This window comes from Symphodus melops (genome assembly GCF_947650265.1).
Source record: "Symphodus melops genome assembly, chromosome: 13".
Lineage (NCBI taxonomy): Eukaryota > Metazoa > Chordata > Actinopteri > Labriformes > Labridae > Symphodus > Symphodus melops.
In genome coordinates, this window is record NC_136703.1 from 16,440,383 (window position 1) to 16,466,340 (window position 25,958).

General features: G+C 42.9%; 2 protein-coding genes across 6 annotated transcripts in view; both read left to right on the forward strand.

Annotated features, from left to right (window-relative positions):
- The window catches only part of tmcc1a (transmembrane and coiled-coil domain family 1a), a 40,631-nt gene extending 24,926 nt beyond the window's left edge, over positions 1-15,705 (forward strand). For 3 of the 5 annotated variants that reach the window (XM_079360615.1, XM_079360616.1, XM_079360614.1), the window contains 4 exons: positions 9,042-9,299; positions 9,554-10,245; positions 11,357-11,492; positions 12,970-15,705. In XM_079360615.1, coding sequence (XP_079216741.1) covers positions 9,042-9,299; positions 9,554-10,245; positions 11,357-11,492; positions 12,970-13,284 — 1,401 coding nt within the window. In that variant the 3' untranslated portion in view covers positions 13,285-15,705. Of the gene's footprint in view, positions 1-2,285; positions 3,013-7,639; positions 7,887-9,041; positions 9,300-9,553; positions 10,246-11,356; positions 11,493-12,969 lie in introns of those variants that run through there. The other 2 variants (XM_079360617.1, XM_079360618.1) reach the window with 2 other exon arrangements.
- Positions 15,706-17,491: 1,786 nt separating this feature from the next.
- plxnd1 (plexin D1) overlaps positions 17,492-25,958 on the forward strand; it is a 61,706-nt gene continuing 53,239 nt past the window's right edge. Inside the window, exons 1-4 of the mRNA XM_079360263.1 lie at positions 17,492-18,906; positions 20,690-20,866; positions 24,804-24,935; positions 25,909-25,958. The exon at positions 25,909-25,958 is cut by the window's right edge and continues 51 nt beyond it. Of these exons, the coding sequence (XP_079216389.1) occupies positions 17,695-18,906; positions 20,690-20,866; positions 24,804-24,935; positions 25,909-25,958 (1,571 nt within the window). The 5' untranslated portion in view covers positions 17,492-17,694. The remainder of the gene's footprint in view (positions 18,907-20,689; positions 20,867-24,803; positions 24,936-25,908) is intronic.

The following is a 25,958-nucleotide window of genomic DNA, read 5'->3' on the forward strand; positions in this document are numbered from 1 at the left end:
TTAAGCATCTTTCGCTTGTCAAGGCATGAGTTCGCCCCCCTCTGTGGGTTTGTCATTGCGGAGCCACTCAGCTATTCGGAGTATGTTTTGTTTGTTTGTTTTTTTAAGGAATGCAGTCAGAGCGTTTTGTAAAGCTATCCTGAGTCACTCTGAAAGCTTGGGGTTTTCCTGGACAGACAGGAGCTGCTGGGGGCCACGCAGCCCTTCATCGGAGACTCAGACCTCAGGCTGGAATGACGTGCTGAGGCCATAGTAAGGAATGACAGTAATGCATTCTTGTCTGAAAGCAGTCTCTTAGTCAGACAATAGTGTTGGATCCCCGCTGTATGACTAAAGATTGACAGCAAAGTCATTAGTCAAAAACAAACACCCACCATGGTGGTTGACACTTTGAGAAGTTCCGGTGTGATTTTTCACTCACTTACAACGAAGTCCAGGAAGCATTTCCATCAGCTGTTCATACTTCTAAACTTAGCCTTGTTACAACATTAAGTTGAGATTCACTTTTTCAAAACTTACAAAACAAACTCTCTGGATTTAGACCTTAGTTGTTATTACATACCGTATATCTCTACTGACATTTTTAGCAAGGTGTCCTTTCTTCATAAAAATGATTTTAACTGAGAAGACAAGTTTTAAGTCAACACTGTAGAAGATGTTTGTCATTTACAAAATGTACTTACTGAGATACACATGTCTTGCAATTCATTTATGAGATCTATGAAGAGATGAAATAAAAACAAACCTTTTACATATCCCCTGACAGATTTTTTCTGTTAACATGTTACCAACGTCCTCACGACTGCTTGGTTAAACATTACTGTTAAACTTGCTTGTTTACATAATTTAATGTTTTGAGCTGAAGTGACTAAATAGCTGCTGTAACCCAATCCAGATGTGTTCCGTGGACCTTTGCCTTGTGTTTTTAAAAGTGTAGAGTTGTTCAGGGATTGTAATCTCAGTTTTTTCCCATATTTTCCATAACTTACTTTCTTATGCAACATTGATGCGAGGCTCATACTACACAACTGGCGCTACCATGTGTCCGTTCCATGAAAGACTTGGATCAACCCCACATGCCGCACACTTCCACTTCCAAATTGAACAAGTTGGGATTGCTCTTATATAAGCATGTTAACCTTCTCTCTCCTGACCCCCCTAACTCCTCCCCCTCTGTCATTAAAGCCTGTATTCATGTTCTCATACCCCCCCTCCTGTCGGCCTCTCTACTGAAGTCTTTAGCAGCCCTTGTCCTGCTGTACCCCGAGGCTCCCTGCTTTGCTTTCCCTGCCTAATTGGTTTGTACACTTTAGGAAGTGACGGCTCAAAAGAAACCAAGTCTTACTCTTGGAGCGCATGAAGCCCATGTGTTTGGGGGCCACTTGAATAAGATTTTGAATGTGTTTGGTTGCAGGTAAGGTGACCATCACCGTGTACTGTGCAAACAAGTGCAAACAATTAGAAGTGTTTGACTTAATTTTTAAATGTGTATCCCACTTCTTGAGTTAAATTTGAACAGTGATATTTCCCCTTTTTTTCCCGATTATTTTGCCAATTAACTTTTTTTTAGGATCCTAGTAAAAAGTGATCACAAGCTTTTGCTGTGAAAATTTCAGTAGAATTAGAGCATGCAGTGATGAAACATTCCTTTCATCCGTGGATAAGTAACACAGTGACGTAGTCTTGGGCTATCGTCACGTGTTCCTGCATATGCACCGTTTTGAATAGCAGCTTTGTAATTGTCATATGACTGTGTAATCTGTGTAATCTGGATGTTTCAAGGGTGCAAGTATTTTTCTCCTCGCACAACAAAACACAAATGTAAATGCTTTTGCATCTGTGTTTCTGGACACGCATCCTGTGTGTAAAAAAAAAAAACGAACAAAAAAAAGTGCTGTGTGTAGTTTTCCAGTAGAAGCATTCAGTTTAACTTTACTGTCGTTGTGAAGGCAAGCAGGTGGTTGAAGGTGACTCGTTACAGCACGATCACTCTGGAAACTGATTGGCTGTGACAATCAAACTGTGTGATAATTGAAAAAGTGGAGTTCAAGGTTTTTCCTCCCTTTCTTTCTGCCTGAGCTAGCCACTGTTTTGCTGCTTAGCTGGTCTAGAACAGAAGAAAAGCTCCCCCCTTCATCCCCTCCCGCCCCTCGCAAAGCTTCCTCACAACTCCTCTCTCCTTCGCTCCCTCTCGCTTCGTCTCCCTCTAAGCGACAGCTCCCGTTGGGCTTTTTTTTCTCTCTCTCTCTCTCTCAACTCTGCTCCCTCACTCTCTTCACATCCGTCCACTGGGTCTCTGCCTCTGTTTTCCTCCTTCAAAGGATTTCATCCCCAATGGACGCTTTTAACACTTGACTTCTCAGTAAACTTTTCCTTCTTTTAACCCTGCATCCAACCGGCCCTGCCAGCCATCATCCGATTAACTGCCTCCGCTCTGTTAGCCCAAACCTGCTTCAGAGGGACCCTTTGCTCCAGAGGAGTCTTTGCTCTCCCGCTGTTGAAGGCTGTCTGTGAGCGTTCTGCTCATCCAAGCGCATGTGTGTGTTTCATAGGCTTCTCTGCCTGTTGCTGCGTACAGCGGAGCGTGCGTTAGCACTGAAGCGTGTTCATGGGCTTTGAGGAGCGGCTGCTCTCTGAACCAACAGCACAACACTCCTTGGACTCTGCAACTATCAATACTCAGAGTTTAATGCTGGAGGGACTGAGCACTCTATAGATTCTGGATATTCAATCAAAGCTATTGGTTCCAAAGAGTCTCTGCTTTTCTGTTTTCAAGTTGAGCCTTTGTCCAGTGGACTTTGAGCCAAGCCTGTTTTGTTTGTCCCGAGTGATGGTTGCTCTCCCAGGGCCTCGTTCGTCCTCTCGCCCCCGGCTGGGGTCGGGTGCCGGGGGAAACCAAAAGAGATAGAGGGATCAAACACAATCCAAGCCGTACGCATGCGTCTACTTGCCATGGAGGTCATTCTCAACCTGGTTACAGCGGAAACCTCTTCTCTTCCCACTCCTACCGCTGTGAGTGTCCAGTATTTATCGTGCCGGTTTTTGCATATTCTACCTTTTTTTTTCTGTTTTTGTTTTTGAGGTTGTTGTTTTCATCTTCAGTGTTTCAAACCTGTGTCATCAATCCAGTTCCTGTGTTTATCTTGATATGATTGTGTCGACTCACATATTTTCATCTCTGTGTTTTGCACCTTGTGATTGATACTAAAGGCATTTCAAAATCTTGGAAGCAGCAAATCTGGAAGGAGACCGGTCTCTTTGTGTAAAAAGGATTTGTCTGGAAACCATTCGGATTGAAGGTCCTTGTTGTAACTGTTGGGCCTTAGAAAATCCTCAAATCTTTCCCAAGACCTGACCTCTCAGCTGTTCACGTGTTTCTTTTGGATGTTAACACAATTATTTTTTCACACCCTCAGGTTTCCCCTGAAAATATACTGGCAGGTATTTGCTTTGTGTCGGTGAGTGTGTGTGCTTATTGTGAATGGCGGTTGGTACAACTTTGTGGTGTGCGCTAATTCCTGAGTGCATGTGTTGGGTTAACTGACTCCAGTCCAGCGTAACAAGGAGTTATGTAATTTTCTATATCTCATGAAAAGCGTTCATTGTGGCCACATTGGATCCTCTTAACACCAAACATAAAGTAGACTGCTTAATTTAACATGCCTTTAAGGGAACTGAAACCATCAGGAAATGTGACGATTAAAAAAAACCCTTAGATGTGTTTTTTGTTTTTTTTAAAAATAAAAGCCACAAAAACCACATGGACCCTCATGCACTTCACTGCATGCCTATGTCATTTCCCCAACTCAGTTACACACCATCAGATACAACCTGAAACTTTTTATCTGTGTAAAAAAAAAGAAGAAGAAAGATATCAAGATCACCAAGTACTGTCATGTTGTTACCATGACAGCCACTTTCTGATCCCCAGACTGCAGGGTCAAAGATCAAATGGAGTAATCAGGAGTGTGAAGTTCAGTCACAGACGATTGGTTGGGATGTCTGTCGGATTGATATGGTCAGATAGGTACAGGTGGTATAAATAGACAGCAGTAAGATGGTTGAAGGATCCCAGAAATTCTTTTTTGCACAGCCCTTGGAGTACTTCTTATGTCCAGCATGGATCTAAGCTCCTTTCCGTCGTGAATATTGGACTCTGCAGATTGCACATGTAGCACTGTTGCATTCTCTATATTTGAGAACGCTATCATCGGAAGTGTGTAGTGCAGAACAGATTTCGCTTTAAGTTAGATATCTCACTTGCGTCTCTACACTCAAAACCAGTGCTTGACATGAAGCACAACTAATCATGACGGGGAGCTCACAACCCACTCTGGAGGAATGCGAGGCTCAACAACCAGCAAGGTACTGTACTTCTCACCGGCACATACAAACATACAAAGAGAAAGGGGAAAAAATGGCCTTGACCAAAGTTAATGAAAAAGAAAACGGAGAGAGGGCTAGATAAGGAGCGTTTCAGAAAACAGTGTTTATATTCAAAACAATCATAGCACAGCTTAGGGATGTTCTTCATTGCCATGTTTAGGCTAAATACATGTCAGAACATTATATAAGGTATATGTCTGAAATATAACAATTCTTAGGATGATGATGATTAGTTCCAGGGAAGTTTTGTGGGGGAAAAAATCCCACATCTTTAAATGATAAGCAGCGACCAGCGGAGAAAGTACAGTTTAAAATCCAGTCATCGCTGAGCAGGTCAGGTTGTAGATATCAAGCTTACGACTGTTTGTTTCCATTCCATAACCATCAGAACATCTCAGTGTAAACTGAACCTGATCTCACCTGAGTTATGTGATCTAAAAAAAAAAGCACAGCAAACAGGATTTAAAGGAGACAAAGGGGGGGATTTCATTGCTGAGAGTTAAAAGACAACCAACTCAAAAATTAGCCTTGCAAAACATGTGCCTTGTGACAACTTCAGTCTATTGACTTCTCTATGAGTTGTATTCAGCAGAATTTGTCTTGCCTGGGAGAAACTGAGATGGGTCAGGACAAGCTGTTCTTGTGTGTATTTGATTATATGTGATGCATTTTATTAACAACATTAGCCTGCTCATGCTCTCTAAATGCCCGTTTGTGCTCAACGTATGGCTGTAGGTCTAAATGTTTTGGCTCAGCTTGGTTTCGCCAAGTGGTGTAGTGGCGCCTGAAGAAGTGGGAGCATTTTTTTATGTGTCCCATCCAGCGAAGGATAAACAGTCCATTTACCCTGCACTACAACACTTATATTGGGTCATTTTGAGTTCCACCTTCACGACTTTACGCAAAACCAGACCCCCAAGCAAGCACACCCAGTCTGGCACATGTGTGAGGCGAGCCGTCTTCAACAGTGTGGATATGTTTGTAATGAGCCACGGGGCCACAGGGACAGGACCAGACAGTCCTCTTTTTCTTTCTTACTGATAAAGTATAATCAAAGTGGCCTCAAGCAGCCGCCCTCCTCCCCCCTCCATTTACAAACCCCCACTTTGCCTCTCCCATTAGGCTACACAAGATCCAATGATGCAGCGCCTATCTCTTCTTGCTTCAGTGACTTAGCACATCAACATGTTCGGCTGTGTTAACCCTGGGAAATTAGCCTCATCCTTCAGCTCACCATCTTTAATTACAAGCATGATTAGTCACACAAAAACATCAGCCATTAAGGGATGATACTGATCTTTCAGACTGTTATACACTAACTGGTGCTCCTTTTCTCTGTCAGAGAGTTTAGGATGAAGCATCACTTTGCTATGTGTGGCAGCATAACAGTAGCAGTGTGTTGAAATTAGACCTTTACAGTGCAGGAACCATTCATAGAGAATATATGAGCCACCTGTAGAGCTATGAGCTTATAAAAAATAAGAGCATGCTCTAGTGCCATCAAACTGACCAGCTGTTTATGGTTCCCTCATTATGTAAGTAAGGAACTCTGCTGACAGGGATTTTTTGATAATTGAAGGGTTATGATTCGGTGCCAGTGTGTACAGGTCACTAGGCCTGTGTGTATCAATATCTAAAAACTCTATCTCCTCTGTATTGCAGGGCATCCCAGTTCAGGGCTAATCTCAATCGCCCTTTGCACTCTGTATCTACTGTATACGTCAAGTAAGAGGCCCATTTGATTATACAGATAAGACGTCAGTAACAGAAGATTAAACTTGTTTGCATTTAGTTCATGCAGTTGTATTCATGAAATGGTTACTTCATTTATGCTCTACCTCATAAAGCAATAAATATAGTTTTGCTAAAAGCCAAAAACCAACCAGCTGCTGCTCTGACACATTACCTCTTAGTTCTTTAACGCGCCAGTCCAGAAGGCTATTCTAGTTCTCTGATTCATTTGAGCGCCTCGACTGCCCGTCAAAAGACTTTAATAATAATTAGACCTACTGTAAACAACAATGATTGGGCCGTCTTGTATTCCATACCGTTGGACAGCAATTTAGAGCCATAACCTTAAAACTTAATCACCTAAAAACTTTGAATGAGCTGCCAAATCTGTTGTGGCTCTCAGTACAGAGGAATGTGCCCTTGGCTAAGTGTGTATGCATGTGTAGGGATGTCAGACTGGTTTTTCTTGTCCTCTATACTTGTCTCTATTGGCTGCCACATAATACAGTCAGAGAAACTGGGAGGTGATGAAGTCACACTTTTGGATCCAGACTCATAGTCTGCCCTGCAGCCTCATATTCAACTTCATGACATGATTTCCCATCACATGTCGGAATGTAACCGATGATTTGAAGATGCCTCTAAATAAATAACAATACATTTCTTGGTAGTGAAACAAAACAAGGAGACAAACAAACATTATTGGTGTTGGTTTGTTGTTGTTTTTTTTATTCTTAATTGTAGTCCATTCATTTGTACACTGTAGTTGCATATCCAGCTCCTTCTTTCACAAGCTATGTTTGAGTTTATAATATTCATTTAGCTCCAAGCACATTCATACAACTTTTTGAATGGTCTGTACTTACAGTAAATTGTTTTATATTTAGAAAATTAAGCAACACTGAAATACAAAAGTATTTTGTTACATAAAAAAGTGATGCATTAACAATGTCACTGAAGTAAAGTATATAATTAGCATTGGTGTTTTATATTGTTGGATTCTTACTTATGCAAGTTCGTGTAAGTAGCATCTTACATTTATGTTAGTTTAATATGTTGTAAATGTATCGTTTATATACAATCATTGTGTTAAAAAAAATCCTCGCTCTCAGAAAATGAAGTAAATATATCATTCCTGCTGTCCTGAATGATGTATGACTTCAATTAAGATTAGAAGGAAGTTCTCACGTAGCGTTGAAGTAATTTAGACTGCATTGAACTAAGTACTTGATACAATAAATGTAGCTCAGGTGCTTTACTTCGAATAGATATCACCTTGTTTAATAAAAGCAGTTGTTTTGAACTCAAGGAAATATAAAATATATTTCTCAGACAAGAAGCAAGATATAAGTAAAAGTAAAACCTTTTATCAGAATTATTCTGAAATGTCTGTTATTTTTATTCTCGGAGGGAGAAGTCCCTGACTGAGGAGCTATTTCTGTTCTCGTGAGGATGATTGACAGCTGCGTGCCGGGCAGCTCAGGGGATGATGTCATCCTCCAGCTGGGAGGGAAAGGGGCGGGGCCTCCCGCTCAGCTCAGTTCAGTGAGTTACAGGTGCGCTTCAACTTTCACAACAAGAATCGCGGAGAGTTGGAGCGGCAGGACTGGAGGGTCATGCGAAACTTTAAACAATCGGCGCGGATTTCATATTCTAATACTCAAATGCTTTTGCTTGACTTAAGCGTCAGAACAGATATGTAAATACCTCGCTTCTTACTTTTTGGAGCGATGCATTGGGAAAAGTTGCTCCGTGTGACGAACGGGAAGGTGAGAGGATTTTTTGCGACTTTTAATTTCTTGTTTTTTTTAATGATTAAATTAAGGTAGTTTCAGGTATTTAGTGGTGTCTTCTTCCTTGACTTCATGTGGGAGGCAGAAACTAGTCTTGGAGTTTTGGTTTCCTCTCGGATGTTTTGTGGTTTGGTGGTATTGACTGTCGATTCAGTCATCAATTAGTCATGCTGTTGCACATGCAGGTGAACCTCCGGTGCATTTGTTTTTACTTGTCATAGAGTGGTAATAAGGTCACGTCTCTTTAAAAGCTTTGGGGTGTGTGGGTGGTTGATGCCAACTTCCCCACTGCGTCTTTGCTCTAACTCAATCCCTAATCCTTTTCTTTTCTTTAATCTGAGTAGCTCCTGGGCTCACTTATTGTGCTGTCCTGTTCAGACGTTTTCTGTTCACACTCACTGATGAGAAGACGAATATTTTGATCCCATTTCTGCTGATACTGTAGCTCCTGCAGTGTTGTGTGTGTGTTTCCCCTGAGGTGTTTGAGAATGAATCACATCCGCTGCCTGTGATTGAAGGTCTTGGGTTCATCAGCTTCTATTTACTTTTAGAAAGAAACATGAAATAACAAGTTTAGATAGTGTCTTTGCTTTTTCACAAAGGTGCTTTGTGGCGTACTGACCAAATCAGTACACTATCAAAGAAGTAATAATGACCAATATTCCTTGGAAGGATTGTAAACAAAAATCTAATATCCTGCCAGTTGTGTCCTATATTGTTGTACCCTGAACAAACAACAATAGAGTAGGCTGATACTATTTTCATCCTGTTCCCCCAAAGAAAGATAGATTCACAGAAAGCTCTGAAATCACAGCTTGATTTATGAAGTCTTGTTTGGATGTGCATAGAATCATTCAGTGTTATTTTTTTTTTCCGCTTTCTTTTCCTTGTAAAGACCTCAATACGTAAATATTTGTCATCTTCCTCTTTACAGAAACTGACCGTAAGTTGCTTTTTCAAATGACTCCATTTGCCCTCATTCCCGGCGACTGGCTGCAAAAATGCAGAAGCTCTTTTCTTTCTGTGTCTGTCAGCAAAATGACAAGAAAACTAAATATGCTCACACTTTTTCTTCCCCTTTTTTTTTTTTTTTTCCACCCCCCCCCCCCCCCCCACACACACACACTTTAGATCGACCGGTTGGAGGTGAGCGGGCTCGGCCAAACACCCTTGGCTGTTTCCTGTGGGGCGGACGGTTCCTTCCCGGGAGGTGAGGATGGCACCCCTGACCCTCAGCGCACGAAGCAGGCCATCGCTCAGCTGCAGCAGAAAATCCTCAAACTCACAGAGCAGATTAAGATCGAGCAGACTGCCAGGGATGATAACGTTGCAGAGTACCTCAAACTGGCCAATAATGCTGACAAACAGCAGAGCACTCGCATCAAACAGGTGAGCTATTACTGTACTTAATTAAACAATTTCTAAGCTCACAGGGTTTTTTTTTTTTTTGGAAACTATCCAGGGGCTTGGTATAAAAATGTCATTAAGTGTCAGTAGATGCAACAGCACCTAACCTGTTTTCTTAAGCTTGTCTCTAAAGGAAGGGAGGGAACTTTCTTCATTTATTAAAGAGGACTTGATTACTGCACTGACATTTTTAGCTGACACAACTCACTAATAAAAGCCCGTTCTATTACCGTCAGGTTTTTGAGAAAAAAAATCAGAAGTCTGCGCAGACGATCCAGCAACTACAGAGAAAACTGGAGCACTATCACCGGAAGCTGCGGGAAGTGGAGCACAACGGCATCCCTCGCCAGCCAAAGGATGTTCTGCGAGACATGCAGCAGGGCCTGAAGGATGTGGGAGCCAAAGTCACAGGCTTCAGCGAAGGCGTGGTGGACAGCGTAAAGGGAGGGCTCTCAAGCTTCTCCCAAGCCACCCACTCCGCCGCAGGGGCCGTCGTCTCGAAACCCCGCGAGATCGCCTCGCTCATCCGTAACAAATTCGGCAGCGCTGATAACATCCCCTCGCTCAAAGACTCTCTGGATGACCCCTCGGTAGAAGAAGCCGTGACGGGAGCCGGCGGACATTCCCTGGGCATTGGCGGGCATCACCTCCAGCCCAGTCCCAAGTACGGTAGCGAGGACGACTGCTCTAGTGCTACGTCGGGCTCTGCAGGGGCCAACAGTACCACAGGGGCCCCTGGAGGTCCACCCAGTTCCAAGGGCAACACGTTAGAGAGGAGCCAGACCTCCAGCCTGGACATGCTTCTGCAGGAGGTGCAAGAGCTGAGGGAGGGCCAGTCCAGGCTGGAGGAGAGCCTGGATGGTTTGAAGAGCCACTATCAGAGGGACTACACAGTTGTTTTACAAGCACTGCAGGAGGAACGCTTCAGGTACACACAGAAATAAAATTATATGAGCATTTGTTTATTTTACATGTCTGAAGCATGGTTTCAGTTTAGCTCAAGAAATCCCCTAAAAGTCCATCAGAGTGGAATGAGTTATTTTAGGAGCTTACTAAACCCACAGCAGTCTGTGATAACATCATGCTAATGCTAAAGAAAACTGTTTATTCAAATGATTACACAGGTCATGTGTATCATGCAGATTTCTTTGTGGCGGTCTTTTTTTTTTTTTTTTTGATACATCTTTTAAGACAGTTTTGTTTCAGTCACTTTTTGTAAAAGTCAGTTCATAGCCTCAAGGTGATAGAATGATCCTCAAACATTCAAACTCTGTTTTATACTTTGCTAGCCCCCGCCTCTTTTGAAAGACATTGTAGGTTGTGTTGTTTTGTCACAGATTGAAATCTTTTTTTTATAGTGACAGAAACACCTCCATAGATTACAGATGTCTTCTTAGTACAAAAATCGTGCACATCATTATTTCATGCCTTTTTTTCTTCTTCTTTTTTTGCAATCTCTGAACAACTCATCTCAGGCCCTGTATCTCTATCCAGCTCTTAATTTGGTCTGTGGGCAGCTTGCCTTAAAAACACACTCACATTCCTCCATAGTGTTTTGACAAGAGGGCACAAAGATTAAGAGGGGAGCAAAGTGGCCGTTTAGTGAGCAAAAACATGAGACATTTTCTCCCCAAATGGTCCATCAGCGTTTGTATGATGATGTGATCAGAAAACTGTTTTTTTATAAGAAAACAAAATAAAGGACAATCATGTCTTCTATCTGTTCTGTTCCTGGTGTATTCCATCCAATTGATTACCCCCGCCTAAAGAAACATCAGTAAAGACCCTTCTCTTTCTACTGCTTACCTACCATTGGCCACTCTCATACTGCTAACCATGTTGGATTGGCCAGTTGGATCAGCAGATAAGTAAGCATGTCCTAATCTTGTCAGGGCAAGTCATCAATCCAGTCAGGCGCCATGTGGTCAGATGGCTTTGGGGTCTGTTTCCTCCTAATTCCTGCATGTGTCTGAGCTAATTATGGCCCAGACTCTTACGTGTGTTTGTGCACGTGTTTGTGTTTGTGGGGGGGGGTTCAGGTGTGAACGTCTGGAGGAGCAGCTGAACGATCTCACAGAACTTCACCAGAACGAGATCCTCAACCTGAAGCAGGAGCTGGCGAGCATGGAGGAGAAGATCGCCTACCAGTCGTATGAGAGGGCCAGAGACATCCAGGTTTGTAAGGCTGCTGACAACCAGCACATTGACCGTGTCCGAAAATAAAGGACCAACAAAATTAAAATCAACTCAGTCACAATCACATTTTATTGTCACTGTAATAATACTCCAAACTGGCTGTTTAAAAAGTGACAGTCTGTTTTAAAGAGAAATATCAGTCATTGATGATGATGATAGTCTGCAATTAAAGCAGTTTCTGTTCCTCACTGTTGACCGTTTCAGTCATTTAAAACAGTTATGACCTGATACAAGAACAGCAGGAATAAGCCTAAAATGAAGTAAGAAGAGGAAGAATCAAATCAGCAAAGAACTGTTGTTAAAAAGTAATTCACCTAGGAAATATTAGAATATTGATTTTCATACTCAAATATTGATTTCAAAATATCTGAATTGTGTTGTTGCCCTTTTCTCTTTTGTAGCTATTTGGTTCTGAAATCCCCTCATCAAAAGTTTACTTTCAACACAATGCTGTCTTTGTCTTGATCATGTTAACTAGTCCCTGCTCTGTGGGCTCGTCAGCCAATGCCACGCTTCAAAGCTTGAACTGGCTTATAGCATTGAAATGAGCTAAGTAGCTCTTTTCTAGCTGGAACAAAAATAACAGCAAGGTCATAGTTCTTTGATATTTTTTAGTTAAGAAGGTCAAGATGTTGTTAAGAAATAAAAATGGCTTGAGTTTAACCAATTCAAAGAGTGTCAGAAGTAACTCCTTTACAGCTATCATGTTCATTGTACGCTCTCTCACCGTGAAGAGTTCAACAGTTGAGGGACTTGCAGAGCAAAGCGATTTGGAAAGCTCAGTCTGACTGCTCGTTTCTAAGCTAATGCACGCTGCTCAGACAAGACGTCATGTCTTGAGAGAAAAGTGTGTGGTGGTCACGCATACACTACACAGTTGAAGGCATTATGTCATTGTTCATGTTGACACTGCATACAGAGAGAGAAGGCAGAAAGGCCAAGCCTGTCCATCTGCCAACATGTGCTTTTCCTTGTAAAGGATTCACAGTACTCTTGGCCTTCACTGTTGTCTGTGTAGGGTTAAGGGTTATTTATTTTTCCCTTTCAGTAAATTTACTGTGTTTACAGAAGTATTTGTCCCTTAGCTGCCTTTCTTTATTCCTGCAGTAGGGGGCAGTACAGGTCTAACACTCAGAGGGCACTGTGAGGAATGCAGTGAAATCTAGACCTAAAAAGACTATTTTTTCAACCCTTTGTTTATTCTCAAAATATCTTGCAGTGATAATGAACTGAAATGCAATATACCCAGAGGTGTTGTTTAATTTTGTGCCCACCCCATTTACAAACACGAGAAGGACCGGGTATGAAGACAGAACAAAAGACCAAACGCGACAAAAAAATGTATCCTTAGTTTTGGTTGAACTCTTGGGAATGTTTTTTTTTTGCTTTCATTGTTTGTTTGTTTGTTTTTTACAAGAAGGTGACATGTTTGTTCTCACCTATGTGTCCTCTGCAGGAGGCATTGGAGGCCTGTCAGACCAGGATTTCTAAGATGGAGCTCCAGCAGCAGCAACAGCAGGTCGTCCAGTTGGAGGGGCTGGAAAATGCCACGGCCAGGACCCTCCTGGGAAAACTTATCAATGTGCTGCTGGCCCTTATGGCCGTCCTTCTGGTCTTTGTCTCAACTGTGGCCAACTGTGTGGTGCCCCTGATGAAGACGCGCTCACGATCGATCTCCACTCTCCTCCTCATCCTCCTGCTCGCTTTTTTGTGGAGAAACTGGGACGCTCTCTCGGGTTACACACACCGTGCCCTGCAGCCTCCAGGATGACTAGACTGGAGTCAGCATTCGTTGCTCTGATGACCGCCAGGTGATGAAACTGTTAGCTGCAGTAATGCAGGAAGTTTGAGGAACGTGGTTTCCTGTAGGATGGCCATGTGGCACTGCGCTGAAAACTGCCCTGAGCACATTCGGACACTCTGGAATCAAGAAGAGGAAGACACAGAGTGAAGTTGAGAATGATTGCTGTTTCGGAAGGACAGGCCTGTTTACCTTTTTGAAAATGAACTGTTGTGTTGCTACACCTCAAAAAATGCAGCATTGTACTTTTTATCGTTAGAGTTTAATGAATTATTATGTTATAATTGCTAATAATATTATTTTTATTTGTAATGTTATTTTATTCAGTACCATGTAGCATTAAGCTCCTCTCACTCGACAGAGAGGGGAGACTAGTCAGGAAACTGGGTTGGCTTCCTCGTAAATGCCCAGTCTAATTTTTAGAGATCATGTGGTTGATTGCCTTTTTAGGAAGAGAAGTTTTACCTAGCTGTGATTGGTAGATTTGAACTAAGGCTGAAAACTTCCGGGAGTTAATGGTGTGTTTCATTTACCTCGAATGTCGGAGCTGGAATGACGTCACACCCGAGTCGTGCACCTTCAGAAGCGTGTTGGCGACAAGTTGGACATGAACATGGACGCCGCCAAGAGTACCTTTTTGTTGTGTTTGATGAATCCAGGTGACAACAACACACTGGTGATCATTTGCGTGCGAAAGGGACATGACAACATGTCCACAGATAGAACTTGCACGGTTCTGTCTGGGTTATTGATTTAATTCCACGAAACGAGACAAAGCTGCTAATAAACACTTTAATGTACAGCTGAACTTTACTATTAATGCACGGAGCAGCCATGTTTGATTTTTACAGCTCAACTACTGAAGTCCCTCTGAGTTTCCGAGTTGGGAGTTCCAGCTTCAGAAAGCCTTCACGATGACAGTCTGACTGGCAAACCCTGAATTTCTGACTGCAAATGGAGATCAAATGGAACGCACCATAAGCCTTTTTTTATTTTGCTGTGATGAAACATTTTCAGACAGAACATTTTGAAGGATGGGTCGTGACCTTTGTTTGTGTCAAGATGACTTGAGAGTTGTTGAGCTTCCTGACAATTTTTCTAATAGAAAAAGATCACATGCTTCTAATTATTTCTCCTTGAGTTAAACATGAAACATTGGGTTGAATCTGGGAGAGAAAGCAAAGCGTTGGTGGGTGCTGCACACAACATAAACGCAGCATCTGCTAACAATGTTTCTTTTATTTATTTAGGAAGTTCCACAGAAACTGACTCTGCTTTAAAAGAGAGAAAGGCAGTGACAAAAGGCTGTTTTTCAAGAAGTTATTTGTCAGGATAATGGCTTCCCCTGCCATATATGATGAGATCTGGTTAGTAGCAAGAGACCTCTGGTGCTCATCCAGCTCCTGTCAGTTGGATTCAGAGTTCTGTTGCTTCATATCTACAGTGCAACACATCTCCACTGCCACAACATTTAAATGCACGCTGCCAATGTGCGATACTCCATAACAGACTTTCTCCCTGCAAACAACCTCAAAAGCTGCCCTTTCATTTCTATACATTTACTATCCCATGGTGTAATCACCCAGTGCCAAACCTTAGTCTGCCAAGGGATGTCTGAGCACCCAAAGGGTCCAAAGTCCAGGTTTTGCTTCGAACAAATGACATGAATGTCTTGCCTGGATGTCAAGGATGTCCTTTTTTTTTTTTTTTTAGAAGGACTAACTTTACTTGGAAATCTAGGAGAGAATCCACAATGTGAACATCAAATTTGACTCCACATCAGTGTCTCTCTGCACCTTGCCCCCTCAAGTACAGTTCTCTGGCTCAGCATCCGGTCTTTCTTAAAATATCTATCCGTCGCTCTCTTTTCATCTCATCTCGTCACACAACAAGATGACCTTGCACATTTCATAGTTCATCATGCTGTTTTTTCAAGCTGAGAGACTGATTTCCTAACTGATAGTGAGATCATTTGAACTGTACAGCTGCACTTTAGCACATAGCTAGATAACACAAACGTCAGGCTGAGGTTAGAGACACCTTTGGTTGAGACTTCAAAGGTTGTCACTCTGGAGTCAGTGCAATAATAATGTTTATTGTGGTTATGAATAATGAAGCCACACCTCTGGTTGTCTTAAGACAAATACCGACGGTTATTTACTTTCAATGTTAAAAAAACAAAACATGAATTACCTGAAGTTGAACATGCATTTTAAGATGTAAGTACATTTAATTATTTAAAAAAAAATAAGAGTGGGCTCACCGTCTGACCTTCGACCTTAGCCTGACCTTGCAGTAACACCAATGATGTAGGGTTGTGTGCTAAACCACTCCAGTGCCTTCTAATGTCCTTTTCTAAATGTGGGATAAATAAAGTGCATTCCTGACCTACCTTTGAGCATGACCTTCATTTAACCTTTTTCCAAAAGATGCATGTCTGTATTGTTATCTGAGGTTTACAGTACGTCTACTTTTCGTGTCTTGCAGGTTCGTCATTTGACCACGAGAGGGAGATCTTTTTCCTTGAATGTCATTGGGGTGTGCTACTTTACGTTAGGATGTGTTTGTGTTGTGTGAATGGACTGCTTTAAGAGAGGTGGGGGTCTTGCACACTAGGAGGTGTCATTCCTTATCAGGAAGGAAACAGGCTAGGTGGAAGGCCCCTTTAACCACAGCCTTACGGCCAAATGTGGTGACCACAAGGGACAATATTTTCATAAAAGCACAGAATAGTCCGCGTCTCCCCAACTTTAAACTTTCTCTGTTACGCACACAGTCACTTCATTCAGTCGTTTTTGTGTTTGATTGAGCAGTACCAACCCTCTGCAGTCAGTCACGACTCGGTGGTGATATCTGATGCTGACATCTCTGACCCTCACTAAGTTTCATCCCTGCTGGACCTCATGTACTTCCCGTCACTGCCTGCTGAGACTCGGGTTCGCGCGCGTACTTAGTATTACAGCTGTTGGTGACTCCTTCATTGTATCGTGTTGATAGAGTGTCATTGTATTGCACTTAATCAGAGCGCTTTCCTTCTTTTTTTACGCTGCCAGATTTGATGCGCATGGCAGTGCGCCAAGGTAAACACGGAGCGCACTTATCTGCCCCACTGAAAGCTGCGTGTGGTGTCTGAGGGAGCCGAGAAAGAGAGTCTGTCCCCAAAGGAGTCCACAGCAAATAGGCAGAAGCGATTCCGCACGATTTGGCATCAACTTTAATTATTGCATGTATTCAGAGATAACACTTCTCGGGTGCGCCGGCAAACTGATTTATGCAGTGTCTGACACTGCAAGGGATCATTCATTTCTATTCAGAGATGTGAGCATATGCACACACCATCCATAGACAAAAAATGCTAACTATATTCGTGCATTTTTTAGTCAGGGCGCATGTGTTGCGCCTGAATATTTATGAGGTAGGCGCGCAAGAAAGCTATGTGGGATAGATGTGAATGTCAAAGCCCGGAAAGGTGTGCTGATGTGCCCATCTGGTAGCACTTTCACGGTGCTTAACGTGCCGTATGCGCCCAAAACGGAACCCCTTCGGGTCTGCAGAACGAATCTGTAAGCCAGGGGACCGGGGAGCACAGGAGGTGGGACGGTGACCCACCATTAACCCTAAAATGAGCAGAACTAAGCAGGGGTGGAGATTCATCATATGGTCCATACGCACTTGAAAGGAACAGTTGATGGTCGTATGAGCTCACATTACAACTTAAATCAATTCATTCTTAAAAGAGTCGAGTGTTTTTGGCCTTGTAGTTTCCTGAGAACAAATTAACTTCTATTGTAGCTGAGGAAATGACACAATGATAGACTAATTTGTGCTATATGTATTACTTTTGCAGCATTCACAGCAGATAATGCGTTTTTTTAGTAAATGGCTTTACTGTCCATTCTTTAGTTAGTGTGCGAATGTTTCTGTCCCCATACAGTCCACTCTATACCCACATTTGTACTTTCGCAATGTTTTATTTATGAATGAATGCTTGAGCAAGCCGGACTAAATCATGATTCCAAATAAACTGGATAATTCCTGTAGGCGGGACATGGTCCTGGATTAAAAAAATGAAAAAAGTAGGCTACTAGAAATAGTCTCTCTTTTTTTTTTTTAAATAAATTTCATAAAACAATCTGAAGGAGTTTCTGTGGCTCAGTGTGGCTAAGAGAGGCTGCTGAGCTGCACAGTGGGCAGAGAGAGACAGAGAGGAGGCAGCCAGAAAAGGAAGCACGACTCGCTTATCGCGTCATTCTGGGTTTAGGCGTTGAGCAGGAAACAGCCTTTCCTCTCGGATTGTCGCAGTAGGAACAAACACACATTTTTGTCTTTGCTCAATGCACCCCTCGGCACAGAACACGCGGAAGCCGGTCAGAAGGAAAAATGCCTCCTTCGGTGGAGATAGCTGTTCTGCTCCTCGGCGTCCTGACTTTGGAGACGCGCCGGAGTGCCAGCGCGCTACACATCCAACAGGCGTTCGCGTCTCCAAATCAGACCAATAACTTTGTGGTGGACCCTGTTTCCAGAAAGGTCTACCTCGCCACCGTCAATACGGTCTATCAGCTGAATGGGACCTTGAACATGGAGGTGGAGAAGAGGACCGGGCCGGTGCAAGACAACCTGTTGTGCCATGCGCCACAGCTGCCCCAGGCTCCGTGCGAGCATCCCAAATCCCTCACGGACAACTATAACAAGCTGCTGAAGCTGGACCGGGAGCAGGGTGTTGTGTTGGTGTGCGGATCTGTGTACCAAGGCTTCTGTGAGCTCCGGAAAATGGAGAATATTTCTGAGATAGCAGTGGAGTTCCCACCCCAGGGCGAGAAGACTGTTTTCCCCAGCATGCTGAACATTGCTGCCAATCACCCAAACGCATCCACCGTGGGTCTCATCTTCAAAAGCCACGGGGGAAACACCCGGCTGCTGGTCGGGGCCACTTACACAGGGGCTGGCACCCAGTTTTTCCCCAAGAATCACAGCAAGGAGGACCTGCGCTTTGAAAACACCCCCGAGATAGCCATCCGCTCCCTTAACATAAAGGATTTATCCAAACTTTTCACCTATGACATTAACCCTTCAGAGGACAATGTATTCAAGATCAAACAGGAGGTTAAAACCAAAAACAAGCTGAACTTCGTGCACGCTTTTATTCAAAAGACGTACTCCTATATCGCCTTTAATAATGATGCCAAAATGGGCCACAAGGAGAGCCTACCCAACAGCATCCTCGCCAGGATCTGTCTAGATAACGAGAACCCCCGAAAACCAACCGGACCTGAGAGCAGGAAGCTTACCGAGTCCTACATCCAGATGCCCTTACATTGTGGATATAACGGGAACATTTACAACCGGCTGCTGTCCGTTTACCCCGTAGACATCCAGACTGATGACGGGAGGAGCTCGGAGCCCTACCTGTTTGGGGTATTTTCTAAGGCGGACAGAAAGTCTGCTCTGTGCGCATTCAAGTTTGGAGATATCGAAGAAGAGATCCGTCAAGGCCGCAGGAACTGCTCGAACTCCCCCAGCAGTGATGTGCAGGTGCTGGACAGTGTCATTCAGGGCTCCGGAGCCGCCTGCGTTCAGAAGGGAAATCTTGTGGTGAGGCCTGAGAGACTATTTTCATTATGCTAAATAAATAGTAGAAATTAGTTTAACTTCATTTTTGCAAGTTTGTTGTGCATTAATATGAATTTGGTCAAGTGACATGATCTATAAATATAATTTCCTATATTAATTAATTTAAAGGCTTTTTATGGTTTTGTGTGAAAGTTTGCTTTAGATAAGTGTTTGAATTTTAATGGGGCTTAAAATATGACCACGTTCTAAACAAGAATTAAAAATCAATATCACCATTTGAATCTTCTTAAAGAATTAAACAGAGATGACATGCTTCATTGGTTGATTTATTATTTGTTCTATGATCTTAGTAGAAGCCATGTCCCATTATTTCGGCTTCCAGAGTTTCTTAGCATGGCTCATGCAATACCTCAGCGATTCAGATTGATGAGTTCTGTGGCACTCACAGATCATCTGATCCTATAAGACAAACACACTCATGACTGCTGTATCTCTCATAGTTCCTACTTTTTTTTGCTTACAGCATTTATCCTCTTTAGCCCAGAGGCTCATGACATGGAAAGGGGTTCTAACCCATGTCACGGGTAAAGGTCATGATAGCTGGAGAGATGCATAAGAGCCATGCTGTGGGTTATGGGAAGGGTGAGACTTGTCTCACATCCAGCAGCAGCTCTCTTTCTCATCAGATATGAAGAGAGGACGGGGTCAATAGTTTACTGTGTCTTTCATCAGAGTATGTCTTTTTATTGAGTGTTAGCTGCTTAAGAGAGCTCAACCACACATTAAGCACAATGTTATAGTGAATAAATAGTGCCTCTGTCATAAACGCATGGCCAGATATCCTTATATTATGTGCCCCCCGGCCCCTTTCACATATCAAAACTAAATATTTGCCCTGAAGGAAACTCAAGCATATCACACTTTATCTGCCTTCTTGCCCACGTGGTAATAGTGTGTGATCATCAAGGAATAGAAAGCTTTGCACAATTTCACAGGAATGCAGTGAAATTCCTGCTTTTCATGGTGGTGCCTTTGACTGACAGGGTGGGGGTCAAAGGAGGCTGTCCCGCGGCTGCTGTGCTGTCAGGTCAGAGAGTTGCCCTCGTCCCTGGCACTGTCTTGTCGTCTGTGGCCCTGGGGCCACTCCTCCCGTGACTAGTTTTCTGAATACTATCTCAATTGAGCTAGACAACCGCTCAGCTCAAAGTGCTCCTCTGCCTGTAACACAATCTACTTACCACTCGCAGAATAAAGTTTGTCTTTGTTAAGTTTTGCATTTGTGTTGCCATAGTTGCTGAAATGTGATCTTGTTTGTAGTCGACAGTCTGAAGGCCAGCACTGAGGGAGAGCCAGACACAATTTATGATAAGAGAGATGAGGCCGTGAGCAGAAGGGCCCGTGGGAAAAGACTCTACAAATATCCACTGTGCTTAATTCTTCTTCTTTTTTTTTCTTTTCGCCTGTGCATGCTCTAAAATATGCAAAGAATTCCCGATAGGTCCTGGTGCTCATCCAAGCGTGGCACAAATGTTTTATCATTGCCCGCCGAGGTTTTGACAAAAGCAGAGCCTTATGAGTGTTGAAGACCCTTGTAAGCCCCTTTCAAGTGTTCTCTGAGGTGTCTAAAAAGTGATTTGGAAGAATGAGCAGCGTCATTGTGATGTCTTCTATCAGGATTTGTTTTTGACGTTGCTTTCATCACACCACGCTCTCTGTTCTTTCCTGTCGTCTAATTAGTAAGTACGGCTTCCGTATGAGAGCTGATGATGAGCATTGATCTCTCCCTTGTTCTGTCTTGTTCCAGCTCCAGCCTGAGCAGCTGGACTGCGGTGCGGCCCACCTACAGCACCCTCTGGCTCTTCGGAGATCTCTAAGGGCCATTCCTCTGGTTGAATACCCAGGTCTGAGTTCGGTCTCTGTGGACTACGTACAAAACCACACTGTGGTGTTTCTGGGAACTACTAACGGACGGCTTCGTAAGGTAAGACACATCAGAGTACCTACAAACATTCAAAATCAACCATAATTGGCTATCTGCTGAATAAGGAAGAATCTAATTGGACTGTGTCGCAATAAGCTGCTTTTAACTTTTGTGGCCTTTCAGTGATGCACAGTTTATGATGTTGATACTTTCAGAGATACATCTTCTGGAATTCTTTAAAAAAAACAAAAAAACAGAGAAGGGTTTTTTTATGTGGTCAAACTGTTGTGTTATTGCTTAAATAAAACATAGACACAGAAATGTACCATCTGTATCATCCCTTGTTTCTGTCAATTTTAGTAACATCTCTAGATAAAGCATCATGTTTTTATCTCTTTGCAGATAAGTCATGTAAATATGTCAATCCCTATTCTGTCATGCTCAAATCTCTCGAAATTGTCTGGATGCATGGGCTGCATGTGTGAACACATACCGCCACATTTACTTTATAGAGACTGTTTCCTGTCAGCCCCAGTAAATTTTCAGCAAGCAGTCGGGGTGAGGGAATGTGTCGGAACATTTATTGCAAGTGATTCGGTGTGGGTAATGATATTTATGTCCTGCAATCAGCATGTGACCAATATGAACTTCATGCATGTAAAGAAGCGGCTTCATTGTGTTTCTGCTTGCCAGTTTTGTTCTTTTCCTCTTTATTGTCTATAATGTGAATCCGCAGACTTCACGCAACATGGTCATTATATCATCGGACTCAGTTGTTGTCATCTTTTCACATTATAGCTTGTCACTCTAACCCATCCCATTATGAGGGATATGTGTAACAAGCTCAGGACGATTTTAAGCCCGGGTCCAAAATCCAACCCTTGGCACTTTTCTTCATATCATTCCCCACTCTCCCTTCCTCTTTTCCGACTCCTTCCACAGTCCCGTCTCTCAATAAAGGCATGAAAAGCCAAAAAACAAACATAGACTGAAAAATATGTTTGGACCAGTTGAGTCAGAAATGATAAATTGATATGATGACATGTGTGTGCGCATATTTCGTGCCACCCCTGTGTAAATCTGTGCCCAAGTTTAGCTACTCTCCCCAGTCAACAAGTTCTGACACGCCCCTGGTTATTAGTTACTATTGAATGGAGCTTTTATTTTTTAATGTGATTGAGCCCTTAAGCGTGGAAAAAACTATAACAGCAACAGCTACAACGTACTGCTCTGATGTGGCTGCTGAGTCTCTCACTAAACCAAAGACAGGTTTATGTGTTGAAACATTAAGTGTCTGGGCGACGTAAACAGTAATGTCTGCTTTCATCTGGTATGTTCTCAGCGCTGTCACCCCCCCAGTTCATCAATGACCCATCATGGCCCATTAAGTCGTCCTAATCATGTGCTCTAATGTTCTTCAGACCTGCTTACGGCCTGACTGATCACCAGAAAGCTGTTTAACGACATAGGTTGACGACACATGATTCAGTCCTGCCATGTGTTGGGTCTACAACATCTGCATAGGGTCCGGCTTGTGAAAACCTTTCCCGTCCAATTAGGAGCATTCCATAATTCTGTCTCAGCCTCATTCCCAGTCACCCCTGACTGAGCTGGCTAAGCAGCAGCTCTGCCTGCAAGCGCCACAAGCTGCTCATCAGCTGTGTGCCAATAAAACAAAAACTGACTCTATTGTTTTACATCAGGCGGTTTCTACCTTCTCTTACATTTACACCATCCTGCTGGAGGTGTGTTACCTTCGGGCCTCCTCCTTGTTTAAGCCCCAGATGAAGGCCTTGTATTAGCCCCTGCTGAGAGTGCAGTAATAGTTATTTGGATAGCAGGAGCAAAACATTTGGTGGGATGGTGTAAGCAACTGTGTACATGAGTGTGTTTGTGTAAGTCTTTGCGTGTGATTGCAGGTTTCACTGCTTTTTTAAGGTGTTTGACTTTGTCTACAGGCCAGTGAGAGTGGTTTGGTGATTTCATGTGTTTACCCAGATGAACCCTGTGATTATGTGCTATGTGTGTGTCCTTGCAGCTTGTGTGTCAACCTTGTTACACAGAGTGCGCGGTATCTCAGTGACCTTGGGCGACAACTTAGTTTGTGCTTTTTAGCTTTTTGTGCCTTTTATTGTTTGTGCATGTTTCTCTGTGTGTGTGGCTGAGTCTGTCCGTGTGTGTGTGCCCCGAGGATAGAGCTGTTACAGAGGTTAATGGTGCTGTTAGTGTGTGTAATGTGATTCTGACTGTGAGTTTGGCTCAGACTAAACACAGGGGAACAGTGGTTGAGATTAAGTTAGGCCTCTGTTACCGTCTTGGAGAGGGCCCTCAGTGAAGTAATTTGTAATTACATGCAATTTTTAATGAAGTCTCGCCCTCCCTATTACAGCTGACTTCCATTTTCTGCTCCCTCTCACAGTGTCCGCACTTTATCTCACTTACTCTCGTCCAATTCTACTCCCTTAGTCCATCCGCTCCCCATTTCATCGCTTCATTGTCTCCCCTCTGTTGGATATAAAAGGCCCTTTGATTCATTTTGCAAACAAACAGACTTTATCTCTTTCTCGCTCTTTTTATTCTTCCTCTCCTGCCCCACCTCAGACCGTCTGTCTTTATTCTCTCCACCTAACAGCCAGGTACGGCACACAAACACACACACATAGAGGGGGAGAATGGACGCACAGCAGCTGAGCACTCGGTGGTTGAATAGGCTCTTTTATCTGCAGGCAGATAGACAGAGAATGGAGTCAGAGCGACCTGCCAGTACAGCAGGTGTTTTGTTTGGTGACCTGGTGGTACAGCTCTCCTTATTTCTGCTCCTCTTTGCTCCTATTCTGCTCCCTGTCCAGGTGTGTGGGCTGCTGTTTACTCGTCCCTCACTGTGTCACGTGAGTGTTTGTAGTCGCTGGGGTAGGGCGGTGAAGACATAGCACAGCTGCTTACTATCTCCGAGGAATAAGAGTGTGTGTGTGTGTAGATGGGTGGGTGGTGTTATAGAAACAGCAGTGATATTTGTAGGAAGAGATAATGCCTCTCATCACGGGTTAAGCCAATGGTTTACTAAGCTTCTGTCTGCTTTGGTTTGACATTAACCAGCACGTCTCAGTGGGTGGTGATGGTTTAAGTGTGCATGTGTGTATGAGAGAGGGTGTTTATGTGTTTAGCGGATGGAGAAGTAACACAGCTCGAGCTTGTGACCAGATGCCGGTCAGTTGGCCAGTTCCTCATGATGACAGGATGTCTTCACTGAAGGGAGACTTGAAAAAAATGGCACGTATAAGAGCTTTCACTGTCTGCGTGACAGGAAGTCTCACTCACTTAGCACAGCTTGTTTTTCCATGCAGATCAGTGTGTGTTTGTGTATGTGTGTGTTTGTTTATACCAACATGAGAATAGGTCATTGTTTTATTATCTTTAGCTATAGGAGGGCCATGATTAGACATAACACTGTAACAAAAGATTTCCTAAACCAAATTTCAGGGTATGACAAAATTATTTTAAAGGACTAATGTACTTGCAATATGCTTAGTGCTCAGAAATCTAGCAGCTTTTGGTTATGCATCCATACATTTATTTCAATAAAAGTGAGAGTTTTTGTGTGCTCTCTCGAGTCAGGTTTAGAGGGAGTGAAGTTTCCATATTTAAGAATATATTTATCTTTCTGAAACACCTTACTGCTCTGTTGAAGTCAGCTCCAAGTTCCAGCAGTGATCATGATGTGGATTGCTGGCGCGAAACCTCTGCCAAATACGTGTGAAGGAAGTGAATAAAAAAGCTGCCTCCTCTGAAGTGTTGAAGAGCAAACTGCAGGCCCTTAAATATGCACCAACCGAGCTGCCTGATGAACGAAAAAAAAGACAATTTTCATTGACAAACCTAAGTGGTTTTCAAGATTTCTTTTGTATCAATTTGGGTAATATATAAAGGAAACCTTGAGGAAATATAGATCCTCTCGTTCTGCACCTGATCCTTCTTTTCTCTGATCTCTCTCCCACAGCTGACCCTCTTTGCGAACATGACCTTGGCCAATCAGTGGACGCTGAAGTTGCCAGGCGGTGAGGCCGTCCACCACATCATGACCTTCGATCCCAACGACAGAAACTTCCTCTATCTCATGACCTCTCACCATGTAAGAATGCGAATCTAGCCTCAAAAATCTGTTTGCTGTCCATCAAGCTCTGAGTTATTCATGCCACTAGTCAGACCTAATCTCGCTTCCGATGATTTTACCTGAATTTAGCTGAACGCTCACATTTTTGTGGCCACATGTGAGACCTTCAAACTGTATTACTGCTGCCATATGAAACTGAACTGTTTTATAACTGAGCTGATGACAGGATGTGGTTGGGCTTTCACCAGGTCTGCTGTTCAGTGCACAATACACCTGACTGTCTGCTGTGAGAGCGTTTGATCTTGAAGCACACTATTAAAATATTATGAATCGTTTACAATACCATTTTATTATAATCATTATTGTTCTATGTGTTTTCACATGAAGTATAAATCAGGATAGTACTGAAATCTACAAAATAAAAATAAAATAGAAATTTTTGCAGCAAAACGGATGCAGGCCGAGCGCTGAAGATAACCATTGCAGTGACGACATTCGGCACCAACACCACAACTGCGAGTGCAATACTGACATTAAAACAGCTACACTCGAGCAAAAAGTTCAAGTCATTCAAATCAATAACACAGTTTACAATACACTTATTTGTAATTTTAAGTCTTTAATTCATGGACGATATGAGACAATGTGAGACAGAAAAGTAATAGGTGATGACAAACACTGTACTCAAAGCAGCGAAGATGCTATCTCTTTGCTGATTTCCTGTTGGAAGTGTGTATGTATTTTATCCATGTGTTAATGTGTCATACTTGTAAATGCCACAGAGCATGGGGCAGATTGAAATGTTACACAGTTATGTGAAACCTTTCAGATTTTAATGATTTTATGAATGAATTGTTTAAAATTCCTAAAAATGTTCATCATGTTACAACTTTTTTCTACATTAGTTATAGTTCTAAAGCCTTCTCGCCTTATATAAATTCATATTTTGAGGCATGTGTGAATGTTTTATATTTGTGCTGTTAACCTGCAGATGCTCAGGGTAAAGGTGGCTGAGTGTGACCAGTGGAAGAACTGCGGTGA